At 38.1% G+C, this 25,208-nt stretch overlaps 1 protein-coding gene across 1 annotated transcript in view; it reads right to left on the bottom strand.

Moving 5' to 3' along the window:
* LOC127629752 (ephrin type-A receptor 4-like) overlaps positions 1 to 25,208 on the bottom strand; it is a 92,440-nt gene that overhangs the window by 23,314 nt on the left and 43,918 nt on the right. Inside the window, 1 exon segment of the mRNA XM_052106974.1 lies at positions 1,523 to 1,678. Within this exon segment, the coding sequence (XP_051962934.1) occupies positions 1,523 to 1,678 (156 nt within the window).

Here is a 25,208-nt window from a genome sequence, read left to right as displayed (position 1 = left end):
CAAAACCGTTTATAAGACAGACTCCATTAACACACACATACACACACCTGTCTCTCTTTGCATTCCACAGCCTGGTTATGGCGTGGGAGAGCACAAATTCTCAGCTGATATATGAAACCACAGAGAAGCCAACCAAACTGTCATACATCACTGGTTAATATCAAGAGACACTTGCAGTTTACTTCATAAAAAGGCATTCCTTTTTAATTCAGTAGTTCTTGAAAAAAGCAGCCATGCAAAACAGGAAAAAAATCTAATAGCACATTAAAGAATTTGGCAACTGTAACTATTAAACATAAAATGATCTCATGTCTCAAACTCTTATTCTCTCATTCTGTCCCTTTTATCTTACAGGGGTGAATTCTTGATGACCATCATTTATCACAAATGATTAATACTCAGACATGCACTCTTTCATTTCATCATTAGATTGTCTACGCCTCTGAGCACATAGTCATAGGATAGGAAGGAAGGACAGGACAGCACATGATGGAATAGAATAGAATAGAATAGAATAGAATAGAATAGAATAGAATAGAATAGAATAGGAAATGACAGGATAGAAATAGAATAGGACAAAACAGGATATGACAGGACAGAATAAAATAGAATATTGCAGGATATGATAGGATATGATGGGATAGGAAAGAATATTATATGATAGGATAGAGCAGGGTAGAATAGAGCAGATCAGGACAGACTAAATTAGACTAGACTAGTCTAGACTAGAATAGAATAGAACAGGGCACGATGGAACAGGACTGAATAGAATAGAATAAAATTGATTATGATAGGATAGAACAGTACAGAATAGAATAGAATAGAATAGATTAGAATAGGATAGAATATGACAGGATACAATAGAATAGGAAAGGATACAATAGAATAGAATAAAATAGAATAGGATAGGATAAAATAGAATAAAATAAAATAGAATGGGATAGGAAAGGAAAGGATATGATATGATAAAATTGAATAGAATTAAATAGAATAGGATAGGACTGGACAGGACATAATATAACAGAACAGAATAGGACAGGATAGAATATGATAGGATAGAACAGGAAATAATAGAATAGCAAAGAATAAAATAGATTAGGAAAGTATAACATAGAATAGAATAAAATAGAATAGGATAGGACAAGACAGGACAGGACAGGACAGAATAGAATAGGAAAGGGCAGGACAGGATAGGATAGGATAGGATAGGATAGAATAGAATAGGAAAGGACAGAGCAAGATAGAATAGAATAGAGTAGAATAGAATAGGATAGAATAGGAAAGGGCAGGGCAGGACAGGACAGGACAGGACAGGACAGGACAGGACAGGACAGGATAGGACAGGGCAGAATAGTATAGGGCAGGATATAATAGAACAGAACATAATAGAATAGAATAGAATAGAATAGAATAGAATAGAATATTATGAAGGAAGGATAGTAGATACTGATGGAAACTGTTTCTTGGGCACCTCTGTTCTTCAGCTGATGCACACTGGTGTGTATGTATGTGTTTAACTCACGTGTGCAAGGCATGGCCGCAGGGTCGGTCTCTGATCTGTAATATCCTTTGTCACAATCACAAGAAGTGGCTCTTTCATTTATGGAAAAACTGTGCAGAGGACATTTACGACAGCTGCCGTCTGAAGACAGAGATCTGTAGTAGCCAGCTTTACAAACTACAAGAGAAAAGACAGAAAGGAGGATGTTAATTCTTTGTAAAACTAGCATCATCAAACCGAATCAAACTATGGATTCTAGAAAACTCCTCCTTTCTTTTAGTGTAACAAGCAGATAGTCTTGCTCCAAATTCACAACATTGGTTGAACTATTGTTGGTGTGTCGGGCTGGTCGGAATGCTCAAAAAAACACAGGAATGTTTTGATAGCTCCAAAGTGTTACACTTTTAGTTGAAATCAACGCACAAATGGCTTACTTATAGATAACTGTGGATATTAAGCTGAGATACAAGACTTTTAACATGGAAAAAATTGCACACATCAGCTTTAAATCAGTTATACTTATATCCAAGTAGCTCTGAACCACAGGAGTATGAATTAAACTATTAGATTATTATACAATGAAATTATGAAATGATTATAAACTATATGACTAGACAAAGATAGAACATGAAAATCTGCCAGTTTTCCACGTACAACAAAACAAATTATATGAATTTATGATGGACAGAGAAGGGATGAGGAGAGAAATGTGGGGAGGTGAGAGCGACCGGAGGAGAGGGGATGATGATGAATGAGGAATTCTGGGTATTTTCTCAGCATGAAGCGGTTAAGACACAGAGCACCAGTCGGTCCTTTAATTCTTATGTCCATACATCTTGAGAATCGGTCTCACACATCTGAGTTAAATTTGTTTTGACAGCATAAATCAAAGAATACGTGATGTTTAAATAATCTAGCGTGTCGTGTCCTCCTACTCCTTCAGCCTAAAAAATATCAATCTGGTTTTCATCTTCATTTACCTTCAAACACATGGTGTGCATACAAACCCCATCTCTTTCTACGCACTAGAAGTATTTCACTGGTGGTAAAAAAGCACATCATTTTGAGTATACTGTATGTTTAGTTTTTCTCTCCTTTTTCTCCTTAATTTGGAATGCCCAATTCCAAATGCACTCTAAATCCTTGTGGCGGCGTAGTGACTCTGCGCATCTTATCACGAGGCTTGTTGAGCGCGTTACCGCAGACACAGTGCGTGTGGAGGCTTCAAGCTATTCTCCGCGGCATCCACGCACAACTCACCACGCGCCCCACCGAGAGCGAACAACATTATAGCGACCACGAGGAGGTTACCCCATGTGACTCTACCCTCCCTAGCAAGCGGGCCAATTTGGTTGCTTAGGAGACCTGGCTGGAGTAACATGCATTTATGTTACATATAATAACAAAATAAGGCCTCAAAACTTTTGTATTGCAAATACCCCCCGGGTTGAAATATTTGCTTGCTTGTGAGAATAATCCAATTGTATATCTTATATGTTCAGAAATAAATATGCCATCCAGCAGGAAAATCGTGCTAAACAAAAACTGTAACATAAAAATTATGTTCTCGACAATTGATGATAAAATTGCATATATCATCGCAAAGGGGACCCCAGCTTTATAATGACACTTACAGTAGATTGAGCTTCTAGTCCACTCAGAGGCCGAGATATTCATTGAAACAATGAGGGTCATGCATGAACTGACAATTAGACTGAATGTCTATGGACAAGCACATCTGTGATGGCTAAAATGCGTTAGTATGCCACCTACATTTCAGATCTGTATATTGTGATGGAATGTGATAGAGAAAAAAATATAATTTCTAGTGCTTGCTGCCATCTAGTGGAATGAAAGAAGACTTACATGTCCAGGGCCCATTTTCTTGAGTGCTATGAGTGAAGTTTGTTCACAGTGACACACGTGTTGTTTTTAGTACCTAACGGCGCAAGTTCTCACATGAACACACAAGTCATTGTAAACTAGCAACAGTGCAACAGACGTCAAGATTTTAACTGAAAAATGTATGTTACTTTCTTCCGTAGGCCACAAAAGGAAGGAAAATTTAAAGAACGACCGCATCCCCTGATCTAAGTGCATCTGTAAATGGTGAACAAGGCTAAAAACAGGAAAATGTGTACATAAGAGGCATTTCAAAACTACCAATTATAGATTATTAAAAGTTTCCAATTCAGTCTTAATGTGACCTTCATAAAAAAAAAAAAAAAAAAAAAGTACAAAAAAAAAGAAGAAAGTTTAAATTTGTTAGTTTTAATAAAAAATCAACCCCTGGGACTTGAAAGTGACTGAAGTTGAAGAAACACCCTCTATATTCTATAATGTCTAATGGATATAAGGCTCTGTAAATCTGTCATGTTTCTGACCCCTAAAAGACAGACCTCAAATTAACGTCTTTTCATTAGTGAGACGCTGAGAGACGGACTACATCAGTGGGTGGCCTGGTCAAAATTTTCTCTTCAGAATCCACTCACACACACACAAAAGACCATCTTGTATTTTCATAACAGTAAAGAAGATAATTTACGATTATTTCACTCATACATTAAAATCCAGTTGTCGCTCAAAAAACACTGCAGTGTGGACATGGCCTATGTCTCCTCTTTTTCATTCTATCTATCTCATCACCAAAAAATACTTTTAATCCCATGAAATTTGTTCATTCTCTAAGCATGCATGTCCCCTGAATTTAGCTAGATGCTAAATCCTAAAAAACTCCTTTTGGAGACATTTTCAAAACATTAAATGGTTTAAAATAGCACTAAATAATACTTCTATTTAACTCTAAAGTTATATTTTGTGGTTAAAATGTTTTTCAAGGTTCATCAATTTTAAAAAAAGAAAATCAAAACTCATGGTTCAAGTAAAGCACTTACAATGGAAGTAAATGGGCTAGTCTGTAAATGTTAAAATACACACTGTTTCAAAAGTATAACCACAAGACATAAACATTATACATGTTAATGTGATTTTAGTGTGATAAAATCACACGTATTATGTCATCATGGTACCAAAGTTGTAAAATTGGCTGTAACTTTACACAGAAAAGTTAAGTAAGTGATTTTATCACACTAAAATCATGTTAACGTGCATATTGTTTACATCTCGTGGCTACACTTTTGAAACAGTGAGTATTTTAACGTTTACGGATTGGCCCCCATTCACTTCCACTGTAAGTGCCTCACTGTATCCACTGTTTTTGTTATGCATGTTTGGAACAACATAAGGGTGAGTAAATGATGACAGAATTGTCATTTTTGGTTGACACTCCCTTGGAGAAAACTAAATCAGTGGGAACCTAGATACCTAAACAAACCTGCATGAATATGTGTGTGTGTGTGTGTGTGTGTGTGTGTGTGTGTGTGTTAAGTTTGCAGAGTGCCAGGATTTTTTTTTTTTTTAACAAAACATCCAGATCAGTTTCCTCTCCTTAGGGCAAGGAAGATCTCTCTAGCACACCCACACCCGCACACACACTTAAAAGAAAACATCAATTGGCTTCTTGTCTCATGGTCTGGCATCTGTGGTTCTACAAGGCTCAGTCACTAATTAACAATTACCTCTGACCCCCTCATACACACACACACATACACACACTTGAACAGAGAGCCCATCATAGTGATTAATGACAAACATTCAGAGGGAGGGCAGATCATGTTGATTGATGACTCACTCGCCCCACATGTTGACCTTGATCCCACCCTGAGGGCTACAAAACTCATTGATTCATAGAAGCCTGACTTCACCTTAACAAACTCTATTCTGATTCCCACAGGAAGCCGTCCATCTCCTAATGTCTTGTCGAGAAGATCTAAAGAGCTCCAGTAATAATATTAATCTGAACAAAAAACACAATCACCAAATCACGGGGAACTCTTAAGTATGTGTAGATTCCTTCTGCTTTAGATGCTTTGGTTTGCATGCTGGTGTCCCTATCAGGCTTCTTGAAGGAATAATTCACACAAAAATGAAAATTCTCTCATCATCTACTCACCCTCATGCCATCGTGTATAACTTTCTTTCATCTGCTGAACACAAACAAAGATATTTAGAAGAATATCACAGATCTGTTGGTGCACAGAATGCAAGTCAACAGGATCCAAATCTTTAAAACTCTACAAAGCACATAAAAGCAGCATAAAAGTAATCCATAAGACTCCAGTGGTTAAATCCATGACTGCATCCAAAACCACATACTTTCACAGTATGTACTGTATTTGATGAAGTCCGACAAAACAGTATGTTCTTTCAGGTATGCTTTCAGGTATTCAGGAGTGGTGGTTGTGTAGTGGTCTAACGCACATAACTGGTAATCAGAAGGTCATTGGTTTGATCCCCACAGCCACCACCATTGTGTCCTTGAGCAAGGCACTTAACTCCAGGTTGCTCCGGGGGGATTGTCCCTGTAATAAGTGCACTGTAAGTCGCTTTGGATAAAAGCGTCTGCCAAATGCATAAATGTAAATGTAGGTATGCACGTGAGTAGTATAAATAGATTTCAACGTACTTCATGGGCATTGTCTCTTGACCTGAATAAATGATGTAAGAACAACAACCACGAAAACTATCTGCTCTGGTTTTGTTAAGCAACCACCATCTAAGCACAAGCAACAATTATCTTGGTATATATAGCACTTACAGTTGAGAAGAGCCGTCCGCCTAGCAATTCATCGCCGTTCCTTTAAATCCAGTGTTTTGAATGTGACTTATGGGATTGTTGAATGTCGACTCAATCTGCACTTCAGAATGTCGCCGGAAATACAGTTCAAGTCAGAAGTTTACATACACCATAGCCAAATACATTTAAACTCAGTTTTTTACAATTCCTGGCATTTATTCTTAGTAAACATTCCCTGTCTTAGGTCAGTTAGGATCACTACTTTATTTTAATTATGTGAAATGTTAGAATAATAGTAGAGAGAATTATCTTTTCAGCTTTTATTTATGTCATCACGTTCCCAGTGGGTCAGAAGTTTACATACACTTTGTATGTATTTGATAGCATTGCCTTTAAATTGTTAACTTGGGTCAAAACATTTTGGGTAGCCTTCCACAAGCTTTTCACAATAAGTTGCTGGAAATTTGGCCCATTCGTCAGGACAGAACTGGTGTAACTGAGTCAGGTTTGTAGACCTCCTGGCTCGCACACTCTTTTTTAGTTTTGCCCATAAACTTTCTATCGCATTGAGGTCAAGGCTTTGTGATGGCCACTCCAATAACTTGACTTTATTGTCCTTAAGCCATTTTGCCACCACTTTAGAGGAAAGCTTGGGTTCATTGTCCATCTGGAAGACCCATTTGTGACCAAGCTTTAACTTCCTGGCTGATGACTTGAGATGTTGCTTCAATATATCCACATAAATATCCTTCCTCATGATGCCATGTATTTTGTGAAGTGCACCAGTCTCTCCTGCAGCAAAGCACCCCCACAACATGATGCTGCCACCCCCATGCTTCACGGTTGGGATGGTTTTCTTCAGCTTGCAAGCCTCACCCTTTTTTCTTCAAACATAATGATGGTCATTGTGGCCATTTTGTTTCATCAAACCTGAGGACATTTCTCTAAAAAGTAAGATCTTTGTCCCCATGTGCACTTGCAAACTGTAGTCTGCCTTTTTATGGCGGTTTTGGAGCAGTGGCATCTTCCTTGCCTTTCAGTTTATGTCGATATAGGACTCATTTTACTGTGGATATAGATACTTGTCTACCTGTTTCCTCCAGCATCTTCACAAGGTCCTTTGCTGTTGTTCTGGGATTGATTTGCACTTTTTGCACCAAACTACGTTCATCTCTAGGAGACAGAATGTGTCTACTTCCTGAGCGGTATGATGGCTGCGTGGTCCCATGGTGTTTATACTTGTGTACTATTGTTTGTAAAGATAAACGTGGTACCTTCAGGCATTTGGAAATTTCTTCCAAGGATGAACCAGACTTGTGGAGGTCCACAATGTTTTTTCTGAGGTCTTGGCAGATTTCTTTAGATTTTTCCATGATGTCAACCAAAGAGGCACTCAGTTTGTAGATAGGCCTTAAAATACATTCACAGGTTCACCTTCAATTCAGTACACGTCCTATCAGAAGCTTGACATAATTTTCTAGAATTTTCCAAGCTGCTTAAAGGTACAGTTAACGCTGTGTATGTAAACTTCTGATCAACTGGAATTGTGATATAGTAAATTAAAGGGAAACAATCTGTCTGTAAACAACTGTTGGAAAAATTACTTGTGCCATGCACAATGTAGATGTCCTAAATGACTTGCCAAAACTAGAGTGTTTAAAATTTTTTAAAAGTGTATGTAAACTTCTGACTTCAAATGTAGTAGGTCATCTGGGTATTTCTCGATTACTACTTCATGAATACTGTTTTTGGCATACTATATAGTAGGGAAGTATGGATATTCGGACACAGTGCATATCTTCAGAAGCGATATGATGGTGTGGGTGATATGCGCAAAGGATGCAAAGAAGAACACTTTGGAGAGAAGAACACTAAGGAGGGCTGTTTGAAAGTGAAGATTTTTAGTACTTCCTGTATGAAAACAAAATCTCAGTTGTGATCTCCTTATCACTTTTCAGACAGTACTTATCTTATAACAATGTACAATTGCTCCAGTACTGCAAATACAACTCTCCCAAAGCAAGGAGATTGTTCATCTGCTCCATCATGACAAGGTGGGCTCCGAACTATATTTTCTATAGTGCCATTTTTAGAAATGCACTTAAATATATGAAACATTTGGATGGAAGCCCAACTATTGTGACCAACTGCATCTGTACGTTTGTTAAGGAGTGAACCAAAAGGCCCATAAAATCAGAAGAACACAGTGACAGTTTGATCAAAGGAGAACCATTTGCAGGGTTCTCCTCAGCAGGTGAGATCCTAACAGTACTGCATGTCTTGTTTGTGCCACATTTGTCTATAGCTGTAAAGGTCTGTCACGGGCCATTTTCTTTTTAGGATCTACAAGGGAGTCATGCAAAAAGGTTAGATTGGCTCAGCACAAGCACTTTGGTCCAGCCTATTTTTCTTTATGTATTATAAGAAATCACATACATTGGTGAGCCATGCACTCAACAATTTTTCAGCCAAGTACTAAAAGATCAAACATGCTGGACTCCACTGAATCTGTTATGAAAGAGCAAGCTCTGAGCAATACACATTTCCTCTGATTAGCTTAACCAGCAAAACTTAACAACACATTTTTTACAATTTCAGTATGGCAAAAAGTATGGAATAATCACTAAACTAGCACCAACCAGCACAGAACAACTTGGAACTGCATGTGAAGGAACAACACAAGACTAGGCCCCTTTAACATGCATTTCATATCCAGATGGTATCTGGATATTCTTTCGCTGGATTGTATTTTCACGTTGCAGTCAAATGCATCTCCACTGTGATCGTACAGAGATCCAATCAAAGTTACCCATGCAAAATGGAAAACACTACTTACATATTACATTAGAGCTTACATGTAGAGTTGTTACATTAGAGTTGTGCTTGTGTGGTAACTGAAAATTAAACTAAGTCTATTTTTAAACGAATTGCAATGATGGATGATTCAAATGATTTCTATTACTTTAACATTCAGGGTTTTTCCTTCATTTAAGATTTTCTGACAGCTGATAAAGATACATTTAGGGTCGCCGAAGCAAATTCAATGATATTCATCTCGCATTTGGCGCTTTTGTCTATGTTTCATCTGAAACGCATGAATGAAACTCACCTCCGAATGTAGTTTCAGTGATCCGATCACGATCTGTTCACAATTCGTCTTGGGTGAATTTACACCTGACATTTAATGTGGTCAAGTGCTATCCAATAGCAATACGTTCACCAAAAATGCATGTTAATGCAAGTAAATGAGGCTTACATAAACTTTCACTGAATAAAGGTTTAATTTCTCAAATATTGACTTTCATACCAGACCCAAATTTTAAAGAAATAGTTCAAATGTAATTATCTTGAGTGAAAACCTTGTCCTCCGCTCTAGCTTTCAAATCTCATTCGCGCTTGCGCATTTTCAAACATGGCATGTGAAGTCATATAGCTCAAGGATTGATGTCAATGATGGCGAACGTCATCGTAGCATTTCTTGTAACTGATCACGGAGCGTCAAGTTTTAATATGTGGAAGTGTGAATTCGAATTTCAGACCAACGGTGGAGGGCAAGATTTTGAGTGAATAAGTCGACTTAAGTCTCGGTCTGTTTCTCACATAAAGCAACAGTATTATAGGACGTCAGAAGATGTATACAGTATACAGTGAATGAGTCGTATACACTATTGTTATGGCATTTTTGTTTTTTATGGAGCTTTACAGGCCCTAAATTCTCTTTAAGCATCTCCATTTGGAACGACATGAGGGTGAGTACATTATTTTAAATTATATACGTTTTAATATTCTGTGAACTATCACTTGAAACCACGTGAACTTGACCTCTCTTCAATAAAATGAATTCACGTGAATACATCATTCGCTTCATTGAAGCTAATGTGTGGGTGAAATATTTATTGATAAGCATAATGAATTCAAAATGTCATTGTTGGTGTTGTGTCAAAGACAGTTTTTTTTTTAAATATATATGTATATATGTATAACAGATTTGGTGGGTTCATAAAATGAATTGAACTCCATGCTCACTGAACCATGTGCAACAACTTCCCCAATTCAAAGAGAGGAATTTCCCAAAATTGAGCATCAGTTTATCTGTAGCTGTATCTTTTACACCCTGTAGGCCTTAAATCCGTAAGCAATTAATAAAGCCTCTGGATTTTGATAGGAACTATCATGAAAATAAAAGAATGGAGAGATTAGAGAGAGAGAGAGAGAGAGATTAGAGAGAGAGAGGGGGTATGTCGGGCAAGGTTTGCAGTTATTGTTAAACGTGAAGTGTTGCAGCCCAATTTTCTAATACAGGAAGTACTGGCTGAGGAGGATATGCAAATGAGTTCCATACACAGTTTTTTTCAGGATAGATCTGTTGAGTTTGTAGTGAGACACACACACACACACACACACACACACACACACACACACACACACACTCGCCACATGGTTTAGGTCAAACTGGGTTAATCTATAAATACTAAGAGAAGCACAACTCTTCATAAATAACCACTTCAAACATAAACACAGATATTACATAGCATGTGTCACAATATGCACATGCAGGTATATGCATAAACTAATTTATAACAGGGTGCATGTTTAAATTTTGCTTAAATTGTAATCTCTCTGACACACACACACACACACACACAGGTTTACATACTGTAGCTCTAAGGACATTCTGTCCTATACTCTTAATTTGTGTCAATATAATGCAGAATGTAATGACTACAGACTAAAGGGAGGTTCACACTGAACACATGTAAAACAACTACATACAGTAATACATACAGTAATACAGTACCAACTGAAAAACACAAAAAACATGTTCGCTATGAATGGCCCCTAATCCCCACCCCTTAAAGAAAACTTTTTGTATTCTAAATTCTAAAATAAAATTAAAATTCATATAAAATATAATATCTGCATATAATGATGATGAAATATATTTTTATTATATTTATAATATAATAAGATTAATAATGATCATATTTCAATCAAAAATATAAACATTTATTTTTTTTAGGAACACTTCAATGATTGAATTTGTGGGTTTACTAATGTAGCTGTACTTTGTGGGCAAAAATGTCCCTAGAAGTGAGCTAAATCTGACAAAACATCTCTTTGGGGACATCCAAGGACATCCTCAAAAGTAAAAATGATTAATAAATAATGTAATTGTAATTAGGTTTATTTAAAAACAATATAAGTCTATGGATTGTTTAGGCAGCATTTAGATATCTACGTAAATGTGTGTGTGTGTGTGTGTGCGTGTGTGTGTGTGTGTGTGTGTGTGTGTGGGCAGGTTTAAGTGGATTACGAGGACTTTTTTTAGGTTGCAAACTGTTATTTACAAAGGTATTATGCTATAAATGTGGTTAATGAGGACATTTCTAGTGTCCTCATACTTCAAATCTCTTAAAAATACACTAAACTATGTTTTATTGAAAATGTAAAAATGCAGAATGTTTTCTGTGAGGGTTAGGTTTAGGGGTTGTGTTAGGCTTAGGGGATATAATCTATAGTCTGTACAGTATAAAAACCATTATGTCTATGGAGAGTCCTCATAATGATAGCTACACTAATGTGTGTGTGTGTGTGTGTGTGTGTGTGTGTGTGTGTGTGTGTGTGTGTGTGTGTGTGTGTGTGTGTGTGTGTGTGTGACCTATAGAGTCAATCTGAAAAAAAAAAGCATGTATTTTTAGGTTGTTTATCTAAACTGCTGGAAATGCTCTGACGACATTCTGTCTGGAGCTGCAACACCTACCATTGTGCATGTGTGTGTGTATATGTGTGTGTGTGTGTGTGTGTTTATGGGAACAAAGTGAACAGGAGAGCCATTAACATCAGGTTTCAATTGGCTTGCTCGGAAAACAAGTACCCACACCTTCAAACACGTATACATCACGTTGCTGTTGCAGTGCTGCTGTGTGTGTTTGCATGGTTTTAATGTGCTATACTTTAGGGATGTCCTTACACAAAAAAGTACTGAGGCCATAAGGGTACGGGGTGGAAATAGATCTTTACAGAAGCACCATCTTTGATTTTTAACAGGAATGAAAACGAGGCCGTGAGTGATAGATTTTCCACGACTCGTCTTTTCTGTATTTTTTGTCTACTAAACTTTTTTGAACATATTTTTTTTAGGTTAGTACTAGTTTTACTATAGTAACAACATGGTTAATTTGTGGTACATTTACAATATAATAACCATGTTTTATTTTATTTTTTGGATGGGTTTTACTGTATTATCGCTATGGTTTTATTATAAATACTAAGTTCAATTGTGGTTACTGAAGTAAAATCAAAATAATAATAAAAAAAATACAAAATTAAACTTATTACAGGGACAATTCCCCCAGAGCAACCTGGAGTTAAGTGTCTTGCTCAAGAACACAATGTTGGTGGCTGTGGGGCTCGAACCAGCAACCTTCTTATTAACAGTTATGTGCTTTAGCCCACTACACCACCACCACTACTCCCACAAGTATAAATAGAAATATACATATGTGCAAATACAATCTATTATATATAGTGCAAGGGAATGTAATGCAGAAGAGGTAGGATATGTTATATAAATATAATTGACTAAGCTGTATATTGCACATATTTATTGCTCAATGGGACAGTTTTACCTGTTCATGAGATGGATAGCCTGAGGGAAAAAACTGTTCTTGTGCCTGACGGTTCTGGTGCTCAGTGCTCTGTAGCGCCATCCAGAAGGCAACAGTTCAGAAAGGTAGTGGGCTGGGTGAGTGGGGTCCAGAGTGATTTTTTCAGCCCTTTTCCTCAATCTGGAAGTGTACAGTTCTTGAAGAGAGGGCTGGGGGCAACCAATAATCCGCTCATCAGACGGAACTGTCCTTTGTAGTCTTCTGATGTCTGATAGCTGATCCAAACCAGACAGTTATTGAAGTGCAGAGGACAGACTCAATGGCTGCAGAGTAGAACTGGATTAGCATTGCCTGTGGCCTCAACTGGCGAACAAAGTACACCCTCCGTGTGGCCTTTTTCACAATGGAGTCAATGTGGGTCTCCCACTTCAGTTACTCTGAGATGGTAGTGCCCAGGAACCTGAATGACTCAACTTCTGCCACATTGCTGTTTAGAATGGGGTGTTCCTCCTAAAGTCCACATTCATCTACACTCTTTTAAGCATGTTGAGCTCCAGGTTGTTTTGACTGCACCAGTAATACGTCCATTCAACCTCCCTTCTGTATGCAGACTCATCGTCATCCTGGATGAGGCCGATGACATTAGTGTCGTCTGCAATCTTCAAGAGCTTGACAGAGGGGTCCTTGGTGGTGCAGTCCTTGGAAAACAGGGAGAAGAGTAGTGGGGAGAGCACACATCACTGGGAGGCGCCAGTGCTGATCATGCATGTGATGGAATTGAATATCCCCAGTCTCACTAGCTGCTGCCTGTCTGTCAGAAAGCTGTTGTTCCGCTGACAGAGAGCTGGGTTAATTTTGAGGTGTTGGTGTTTGTGTGAATTGAAGCTCAGAATGGGTGTGGGGTGTGAGACTGGGCTTTTCAAATCTACAGTAAAACACATTCAGGTCGTCAGCCAGCTGTTGATTTCCTACAGTGTTGGAGGATGGTGTCTTGAAGTTAGTAATGTCTTTCAGGCCTCTCCACACTGATGCAGGGTCGTTAGCTGAAAACTTGTTATTCAGCTTTTCAAAGTAGCTTCTTTTAGCCACTTTAATTTCCTTAGTCAGTGTGTTTTTGGCCTGATTATACAAGATTGTATCCCCGTTTCTGTAAGAATCCTCTTTGGCATGACGAAGTTGTCTGAGTTTTGCTGCAAACCATAGTTTGTCATTGTTCAATGTTAAATAAGTCGTAATAAGAATGGACATATCCTCACAGAAACTGATATATGATGTCACACTATCTGTGAGCAGGTCCAGATCTGTGTCCACAGCTTCAAAAACATGTAGTTCCAGCTCTGCTCCATTGGTCCAACTAATTACAGTCTTAACTACAGGTTTAGCTGATTTTAGTTTCTGCCTGTAGTTTGGAAGAAGATGAACCAGACAGTAATCAGAGAGTCCCAAAGCTGATCTAGGGACAGAGCGATATGCATCCTTTAATGTTGTGTAGCAGTGATCCAGTATATTTTTTTCTCTGGTGGGGCATGTAATGTGCTGTCAGTATTTTGGCAGTTCATAGGTGAGATTGGCTTTGTTAAAATCACAGAGAATAAAAATAAGTAAGTTGCTCCATGTCTGTGATCTAATCAGCCAGCTGTTGCAGCGCTGCGCTCACACATGCTTGTGGAGGAATATAAACACTCACCAGAATAAAAGAGGAAAACTCCCGCAGTGGGAAGAAAGGCTTACAGTTGATAAAGAGTGCTTTCAAATTAGGACAGCGCATCTTCTTTAATGTTGTTACATCTGTACACCAACTTTCACTGATGTAAAAGCATGTTCCACTGCTTCTCATTTTCCCTGATAACTCAGAGATGCGATCCACTCTGAACAGTAATACAATGTCTGGAATGGCTTCACTCGGCCAGGTTTCTTTGAAGCAGAAGACAGCAGAGTTTGAAAAGTCCTTGTTTGTATGGGTGAGGAGATGTAGTTTGTCCGTTTTGTTATGGAGAGAGCTGAGATTCGCTAGATGAATACTTGGCAGTACTGTTCAAAGGCTGCACTGTCTGAGCTTGACCAGCACGCCGGATAGCATAACTCGCTTGCATCTCATAGATCACTTTAACACAACTGCACCTCTAGGCTAAAATGTTCAGCAAAATGTCAGAATAGTCAAAAACCAGGAAGAGGTTGTCTGGTATGTGCTGCCGAATGTTCATCAGTTCATCCCAGTTAAACCTAATTGGAAAAAAATGACTAAACACAGAACAACAACAAAAGAATTGGAGAGCTCCACACCAAGGCGGCCATCCACTGCAACATCTTGATCATCAAACGTTTTTGTGAGAGAACGCAAACTATTACAAGGGAATGATAACTATTGTGAGAAAATGCAAAAACTGTTAGCAATGCAAAATATTGAGGGAAAACAAAAAAGTTTGTGAGAGAATGCAAACTCGAGGTCAGCATTCCCAAGGAACTCCCAAAGGAGACCCATCAATTCGATTTCCGAGTTGAAGGCGGTAGTGGACAGTACTTCCATGAAATGCGGACGGGAGTGAGCAGTAAGCGAATAGCCTAAAAATCATAAAAAAAACTTTAAAAAGCCTTTTTTAAATGATTAATTAATGAATGCAAGGTTTGCATTCTATTGTGAGGGAACAAAAACTATTTTCTATTAAAGGGTTCCGGATAAAACCGACTCAAAAATACAAAGTACATAATAAAAATAATGCTATTGTTTTAATTGTAAAAATGCCCCAAAAAATTTTAAGGGCTTCAATTTTGGGTTAAGGTTAGTCTGTAGTATTTATAATTAGCCACATCTAAACACAATACAAGTCTACCACTTGTACGCAACTAACTAGACATGTATGAGCAAATGCAGTCATGTGCTCAGTTTATGCTGATATTCTACTGTAAATCATTGGCTAAGGAGAATGGGCACATACACAAACACATATACAGGATGATATTGAATTTCTTTGTGCCTGAAGCATCTTTGGGTCAGTTGCTATAATTTGCACCACACTGATGCCTGTTTGTGTTACCAAATACTGGCTCCGTTTCAAAACCTAGTAAGTTGCCTACCTAGACAATATTTTAATGCATCATAGACATAGAAACAACCATGTGCTTCATTATATTCCAGTGTGTATCTGTCTGTGTAAGAGCACATTGTTTTTAACACCTCTTTACGTCCATCATGCTGTAACATAACCGAGAGGAGTAAAACTGAGAAAAGACCACCTACACGCCTCCTACAGTTTGATGAATTTAACATTGCAAGTGAAAACCTCGCAATCACAGTCTATTGTTACAAGAGAGCGACAGATAGAGAAAGAGAGAGGCAGTGTCTGTCATCACATCAAAGGGAGTTTTAAAGGAACGTAAAGTGAATGAGAAGTAAAAGAAATCAAAGACAAGCTAAAACGTTCTCTTCCTCCAGACATCACCCCCTGTTCATTATAAGAAAAGGGTGATGACCTTCCCTGTGTGGAGATATATCTGTTTTTCTCTCCAATCTCCTCTTTAATTCTCAATGTCTCACTCTTTGTTGTTCACTCTCCCTCTTACTGCATGTCGCTCTCTCTCTCTCTCTCTCTCTCTCTCTCTCTAGCTCTCTTTCCCCCCTCTCTACTGAAAATAAATGACAGATTCAACAGCAGAGGAAAAATGAGAGCTAGCGAAAACAATTCAATACAGAATTTCCAGTAAGAAATCAAAACCGGCCATTGATGACTAAAACACTAAAACTAATTCTAATGCCAACCCATATATTGTCGGAAATGACTACAGCAGTGAAATAGTTTAATCTTTATACCACTAAAGCATTACTGAACAGAGCTGAATTTTATGGGATAGTAGTGATAGTTTACATTCACTTAAAAATACCTTTACAGTATTTATTAATCTTGGTAATTTCTCAATATTATAATACACTTTAAATACATTTTAAAGTGATATATACTTCAACATTATATTTAATGAATGCATTAGATTATTAAACTTCATTAGTTCTCATATGGCCCAGACAGAAGGGGGGTTTCTCACTTTCCTGAGCTAATTTTGAGTCAAATCTGAAGAATTCTGACCTAAAGGATGATTCTGAGTTCAATAAAAGTCAGGCTCAGTTAACAGCAATTTAAATATGAACAGGGCCGGGTGTAGGCAAGGGCAGGGTGGGCTCAGCCCACCCAATCAAACATTTGTCAAGCAATATTTTTTTACAACCAAATTTTTTGTGTGTGTGTGTGTATCTGTGCATTGGATAAAAGCAATTTGATTCGGGCTGTGTGTTGCAAATATTGTGGATTGGCTTTAGGCTGTCCCAACCAATCACAAAATAGCACCAGAAATCTGTAGTATTTTTGTCTTTTGACACACTCAAGAGGCAGCTGCTGCAAAACCAGAGAGTCAGAGATGTCATGCGAATGAAAGCGTAATAAGAAATATTTTTGTGCAATGCATATTGTTTTAGTGCACATAAAAAGCCTAGCTGTGTCTCAGTGATGTGACTTCTTTACAGCATGCTTAGCTGATGGTACTGTTCGTGATCGTGGCTAGATACAGTGTTTTGGGGGATGCGTGCTTCTGTTTCCCCTGTTAAAAGTTGGGTGTTGCTGACGAGAGAGAAACTGTCTGTCTTCGCCTCACGTCTTTCATTTCTTTTATATACATCTTTTAACAGTGCTGTGATAGTTTGTTGTTTATTTTTTGTCATTGGGCTTTAAACTGCTCTATTTTTGCCATGAAAATAACCTTTGATGCTTTCATGGCATTACTTTCTATCCATCCATCATCTAAATTCATGTATATTTCCCTAAATTACTTTACATATGTTTAGTTTCACTGGTAAAAATAACAGTACCCTTTACTATCCAACAAAGTCCAAACTCAGTAACTAACTCTGAAACGGAGAAAAATGGCTTGAATTATTTTGATGTGGATTTTGCTGTTACTGCATTTTCACTCTGTTTTCAATGAAAATCAGCATATGCAAGAGACTCCTCAATCACAGAACAGATCATAGACCTTATTTCAGTCATATCTCAGTTTAGCATTTTACTTTTGTAGGTCAGTATAATTGCTAATTACATTTCTATGTAACCAATTAATCTGAATTGTCAAAGAGAAAGAATCGTCTTCATTTAATATTATATCATTACCTCTTTAAGCAATTTGTCTTTGTAATTTGCTTTAAGGCTTCAGTTCTAATTTCTCTGAAAGAGTATTTTTAGCATTTTTTTCTTAGTAATGGAGGTGATCTTAACAATTGCACCATTGTTATGCAAATTAAAGACATTAAAGAGCCCCCCCCATGCTAAAAAATCAAAAATGCCCACCTATGATATCCCCCAGCCCACCACAGAATAGCTGGCAGAAGCAGGGCCTGAATGTGAAGCTCATTATGTAAAAGCACTTAAATTCATTCTTATGTTAAAACTCATGTATTATTTGAAATGTAATGTTTTTCAAATTGCATTTTTTTTTTCAGTTGTTTTAAGATTTTAGGGTTTACGGCATGACGTCATCATGGCAACGAAGTTGTAAAATTTGTTATAACTTTCTTTGCAAGTGCTTCACTGAAACCCAGATTTGTGCTTTTTTTAAAGAAAAGGATGGAAGAGTCCAAATACATTTTTGTGGTTATAAACTATGTCAAAAATGCTGTCGATTGAGCATAATTTGTTACTCCCAGAACATTCCTTTAAATATGTTAATTATGATTTATAAAAGCAGATTTAAATATGCTACAATGTGATCAGCTGAGTTAAGGATATAGATTTGGCAAATGATTCATCAAATAAGCCAAAATATTTACAGTATTAACAAACACACAACTCTGTGAATGACAAGCATTTAAGTTCTGTTAAAATCTGCAATTTCATTGTTTAAAAAAGTGCTCTAAAAAAATATAATTTTTCGTTCCTGGGGAATAGTCTTTGGAGTGATATGAGGGTGTGTATGATAACAGGATTTTCATTTTGGGGTGAACTGTCGCTTTAAGAGAGCTGAAAGTTCCTGAAATGAAAGAGTGAAATCTGGGTTAGCCGAGGCCACACGTCTCCTGTCGTTGTCTTGTTCGACTTCCAGAGAGTCCATTAAGTCTGGTTAATATTAGGGTCTGTCAGTGAGCTGCAACATTATATCAACGTTACAGTGCCGCTGTCCCTCGCATTTCTGTCACGCTCCTTTTAAAGCGAGGAGCGCCAGCGTTGAGAGAGACAAAGAACTCTGGGAACAGAAAACCACCCATAAACCGCTCTCAACGCCTCGGTAATGATGTTCCACTCATACACATACACATACAAGACTCTCTATCTCTGTTTCCTCTGGGTTCAATGGCATGTTCTAAATGGGGTGTTTGTAGCTCTTCAGGCAGAGGTAAACTCTAACCTGTTCGTTTTACCCTGGCGTGGGAGTGTGTGTCTAAACCATTCAGGCGTGTCGGAGAAAAGAGGCCAAAAAAAGCTGGTACTTGGTGCATTGTTATACACCAGTGCAGAAAAAATGGCACAAGAAAAAAAAAGATTGTGATGAAGAAAGGTGAGAGAGATTGATTCCTTCCTCTCCTGTCCTTTCCTTTATTAACATGAAACTGTATAGCTCAGTAAATGCTCTTTTTATAGCTCTTAGACTTAAAGGGATAGTTCAGCCAAAAAGGAAAGTTCTGTAGGCTAATCATTTACTCACCCTCATGTCGTTCCAAACCCATTTGAGGAGCACTGGAACTTTCAAATTCTAATATGTACCATAAAGCAATTATAAAAGAAGTCTATACAACTCGAGACATGGAATAGTTTTGGGTGAGAAATAGATAGATTTTTCATTAAATAATGACTTAAATGTCAGCCCATTGCTCACCCAAAGCTATCGTATGGCTTCAGTAAGCTTTAATTGAGTCACTATCAACTGCCATTGTATTAAAAAAGAACCACTATATTCATTTAAACATGTCCCCTTTTTGTTGCACATAAGAAATGAAGCCATGCATGTTTGGAAAGACATGAGGGTGAACTATTACTATAAAAGTATACATTTTGTGAGTTTTCTGAAACTCTAGATGATACACAAGTTACCATATGAGTCAAGAAACTCCTTTTGCTCTCAATGTGATCTCAGTGCTATCTATGAGAAACATTTTAGATTTGTTAAAGATCACATTTGTGATGATCCTCGTGCAACAGGCTGCACAAATGACACCAGAGAAGACTTCTCACAGCAGAGAACCCATCAGGCATTATTTCTGCCTTCCCCCAATAGGCCATATAGACAATGGAGAGCAGGCAAGATCACAGCTCTTCGTTTCCATGGCATCCTGTGGAACCCCAGCTGTCAAGAGTTTTGATGTCTTAATAAATTTCTCCTTTCCAGCTGTCAACTGTGCGTCAGAGATGGATGAAAGAGTCAGCGTCCTCTGACCTGCCCTAGACCCCTCCCACAATTCCCACCGGAGAACCCACAAAAGTCTCACAGAACCCTGAGGCTCTTTGCGACTGAAGACTCCTTTCAAGAAGCCTAACAATAGTGTCTACAAAATCTAAGCAAAAACCAGTTCGATTTTTAAAAGATTCTGGAACCCTATGATTGTCATGACTTTCTGTTCCGTTAAAAATTCTTGAATGTGTATTTGTCCTAAAATTGTGTTTTCAGTGGCAGCTCTGCTTCTCTACTAAAGATACAACACAACACACACAGTGCAACAAGTGTAATCCGATTCCTAAACAAATGACTCCAATGAGCCGGTTCTTTTGAATCTACAGCGAGTAGCGCACAGTGTGACCAGTATGGTCCGATTCCTGAACAAATGACTCCAATGAGCCAGTTCTTTTGAATCTACAGCAAGTATTGCACAGTGCGATCAGTGTCCGATTCCTGAACAAATGACTCCAATGAGCCGGTTCTTTTGAATCTACAGCAAGTATTGCACAGTGCGATCAGTGTCCGATTCCTGAACAAATGACTCCAATGAGCCGGTTCTTTTGAATCTACAGCGAGTAGCGCACAGTGTGACAAGTATGGTCCGATTACTGAACAAATGACTCCAATGAGCCGGTTCTTTTGAATCTACAGCGAGTATTGGACAGCGTGATCAGTGTCCAATTCCTCAACAAATGACTCCAATGAGTCGGTTTTTTGAATCTACAGCGAGTAGCGCACAGTGTGACCAGTATGGTCCGATTACTGAACAAATGACTCCAATGAGTCGGTTCTTTCAAATCTACAGCAGTGTGACGTGATTCGCAATCTACAGCGGTAGCGCACAGTGTGACCAGTATGGTCCGATTACTGAACAAATGACTCCAATGAGCCGGTTCTTTCAAATCTACAGCGAGTAGCGCACAATGTGACCAGTATGGTCCGATTACTGAACAAATGACTTCAATGAGTCGGTTCTTTTGAATCTACAGCGAGTAGCGCACAGTGTGACCAGTATGGTCCGATTACTGAACAAATGACTTCAATGAGTCGGTTCTTTTGAATCTACAGCGAGTAGCGCACAGTGTGACCAGTATGGTCCGATTACTGAACAAATGACTTCAATGAGTCGGTTCTTTTGAATCTACAGCGAGTAGCACACAGTGTGACCAGTATGGTCCGATTACTGAACAAATGACTCCAATGAGCCGGTTCTACAGCGCGAACGCAGCGTGCGACCAGTGTATTTCGGTGTGGTGGTGGCGTAGTGGGCTAAAGCAAATAACTGTTAATCAGAAGGTCGCTGGTTCAATCCCCACAGCCACCACCATTGCGTCCTTGAGCAAGGCACTTAACTCCAGGTTGCTCCGGGGGATTGATAAGTGCACTGTAAGTCGTTTTGGATAAAAGCGTCTGCCAAATGCATAAATGTAAATATAATTCAGAGTGAATTAATCTTACAAGCTGATTTCGATTTCTGTTATGTTCAGCTCGAAATGAACCCAGAACTTTTACAGTTTTATTTAATGTTGTTTCACCTTTTCTTAAATTGTGTTAAAATTCTCTTTGATTTGTTATTTCTGCTCTGTTGAAATTCTTCCTTCACAAGTAGGAATCGTTGATTGAAACGAATCGAAACTGGCATCGTAAAATTCCTTACGATTCCCATTCCTAATTATTGCTTTTAAAAGTAAAATTTTCCAACCCTGGCTTTAACAAACAAAGACTTTCAGCTTTTTTCAATAGTCTTTATGCAAACTCAAAGGGTGAAAAGGTATAACAACGCTTCTCTATTCATAATTAAACTCATCACGCACTTGACACACACACCAGGAAATGTTAAACGGCTGGTGACTGCACTTGAGGACTGAGCGAGAACATAACCTCTGATCTGTGACCTCTTAGAGCAGAGGTCAAGAGTGGTCCTGTTTTCCCTGATCATCACTATAGAAACCAGGCAAAGTGTTTGCAGTGTTCTTTGTGGCAAATATTTTCAAATAGCACCACATGCCTAGAATCTTCTCTGTCAACATCTCTGTGAAATGTGTGTATTTATTATTGTCATGGTCTCTATCTAGGTTGATCTATGGCAGAATGAAATGTCACTTTTAGGGATAATTACGTTTTTTTCTCCTCCACAGATCTATTCATCACACTCAAGGCCCTCTTCCATTTTTAGCTCCATTTTTAGATTCTGGATAACATGTCTCAACTCATTCCATCTTTCTCAGACTCTCTCTCTCTCTCAAACACACACACACACACACACACACACGCACGCACGCACACTCTCCTAAACTCTGAAATATATTAGAGGTGGAGGAACAAATCAATATGTTAAAGTATCGTAATATTTTTCCTCATGATATTGTATTGATATTTGCACGCCAAATATCGATATTTTTATTTCCATTTTTCCACATTAATGTTGTGGTGGTGGGAAATAGTTTTCTCTTTCCCAAATCTATCTTGTAATTCAACAACAGTCCCTTAGAAGGTGTTGTTATCATGCTTTACACATAATCACCCCTCCTTACTAAAATGCATTATGATTTTGCAATAGTAACCTTAACTGAGGTATTATGACAAAAATCTGAAATCAAAAATCTAAAGTTACTAACCGCACACTGAATTGCAAAACAGACTAAAAAGGGTCTAGCAAAAAATATATCCTAAAAAAATGCTAAATATCTATATTATATTGTATCGCCAGTTACCTTGTGATCCCCATCCCTATAATACATCCTATTAAGTGGCATAAAGTTGCCAAAAATCGGTTAACTAAAAAGTCCAGAGCCTAACTAGATTTTAATGAACTTAGTTTAGTTAGAACACTTAGGACCACACTCAAGGATTTGCCTCCTCTCCTGTCATCTCTCCTCTGTATACAGCTATAACAGCAGGGCTGCTAATTACCACCTGATAACAGACACTTGCTTGAGACGAAATAAACAAAGATTAGAACAGATGGATAGATGGATGGACAACCACAGGATGCACGCTTGTATGTACAGACGGTATGTTTGAATAGATCAAAAGATGGATGGATGTATTTGGGTCGCAGACAAATAAGGTTGTCCGAGATGATAAAATTGTGAAATCTACACTCTTAGAAGAAAAGGTTCCATATGGAACCCAAAAGGGTTCTATCGTTCACTTCATATTTGGAACTCCCTAAAAGGTTCTATATAGAATGCCAAAGAACCTTTTTTTTCTAAGAGTGTAGTTTAAAACACATGCACAAGATCAAGTTCATACAAATGCATTGTTTGTGACCATGTTGGTTTCATATATTTTTGAAAAAGCTTTATAGCATTTTCTAGGAAAAACAAAGTACAAATGTCAAGGAGTGTAACTAGTGGCGATGTCTCAGGGCCAGCAAAGCCTTCTCTGCTGGCGTAACATGCCTGATAAATAAATATTTTTTCATCCTTTTATTCTTATTGACCTTTTTGCATATGTATTTTCAATCGCTTTCCACTCATAATTCATCTACAAACAAAAAAGCAAAGCAATAAAGCTACATAAAGCTACAAGCAAAGCATAACAACTGGCATGCTCCTTAGCCGAAGCAGCGTGCGAGTTTGAGCTCCACCCCGTCAGGCCTTCAGAATTTACACAGAATCCCTCAACTGTGTATTAATCAGCCAATCAGATTGATTGATTTGTTCTTGTGGGTGCGGTCTTTAGGATATGTCTCAGTCAGTGCTGGTATTGTCAATGAGAAAGAGATCCTTATGGATTTACAAACCTGAGATGTTCCGCTTCTGATTGATTAATTAAACTGGAAAGGAGGACTGATTCTCACTTCAAGTAAATTAGTAAGTGCTTTTTGCATTGTTATAGCAACATCAGGAGTTGTCTAAGTGTAAATTAGACTGCTTGAGCATTCAGTGTCGGATCAAGTTTTGAAAAGTAACCGTGTACCCTAACGAAACAAAATTTATTGCAAGCTAAATTTTTTCTTGGTATTAGACCTTGGTTCTGGCTTTCGTGCTTGGAAGTGTTTTTAAAATGCCAATAGGTATTATTAGTTCACTACCACGTAATGTATGATGGGCATAGAGTGTCTTATTCATTGTGAATCTGTGTTTTCTTAATGGCACGAGGGCCTAGACTTAAAATGCACGGGCCGTGGCTGGTTGTAACCATCAAGTAAATAGACCTAAAATACTTTCCTTGCTCCTTGCTCATTCATTTCCAAGAAGTTTTCAAAAATATGAAAAAATACATTTTACAAATGCCATGAATTTTTTTGTCATGAATATCAAGACGATTTCCAAGGTTACTCCATTTGACCTGAATTTAATGTGCTTTTTCATAAAAATGTCTAAATATCTGACTTTTTTAAACTTCACACACAGTTATGAGGGTCTAAAGGGCTCCTAAAAATGTGATGTTTTTGGCTACCCATATTTTGGTTACACCACCAGACTTTGCTTTGGACCCACTTATATTAGGTGGCCTTAACTATTATGTACTTAACCATTTGATCCAATGTACTTATTATGTACATACATGTTGTTGCATTGTAACTACATTTAAAGTACTTGCATTTCATTACATTTGTAGTTACACTGTTAACTTTACCCCTAACCCTAACCCAATCCTTACCCCAAAACCTAACTCCAACCCCTACTACTAACCCTAAACCTACCCGTACCTCAACCTCACCTTACCCCTAACCCTAACCCAATCCTTACCCCAAAACCTAACTCCAACCCCTAATACTAACCCTAAACCTACCCGTACCTCAACCTCACCTTACCCCTAACCCTAACCCAATCCTTACCCCAAAACCTAACTCCAACCCCTAATACTAACCCTAAACCTACCCGTACCTCAACCTCACCTTACCCCTAACCCTAACCCAGTCCTTACCCCAAAACCTAACTCCAACCCCTAACCCTAAACCTACCCGTACCTCAACCTCACCTTACCCCTAACCCAATCCTTACCCCAAAACCTAACTCCAACCCCTAATACTAACCCTAAACCTACCCGTACCTCAACCTCACCTCACCTTACCCCTAACCCAATCCTTACCCCAAAACCT

Source organism: Xyrauchen texanus, chromosome 36, assembly GCF_025860055.1.
Source record: "Xyrauchen texanus isolate HMW12.3.18 chromosome 36, RBS_HiC_50CHRs, whole genome shotgun sequence".
Classification (NCBI taxonomy): domain Eukaryota; kingdom Metazoa; phylum Chordata; class Actinopteri; order Cypriniformes; family Catostomidae; genus Xyrauchen; species Xyrauchen texanus.
The sequence above is the reverse complement of the archived record's forward strand: the minus strand, read 5'-3'. Positions and strand labels throughout refer to the sequence as shown.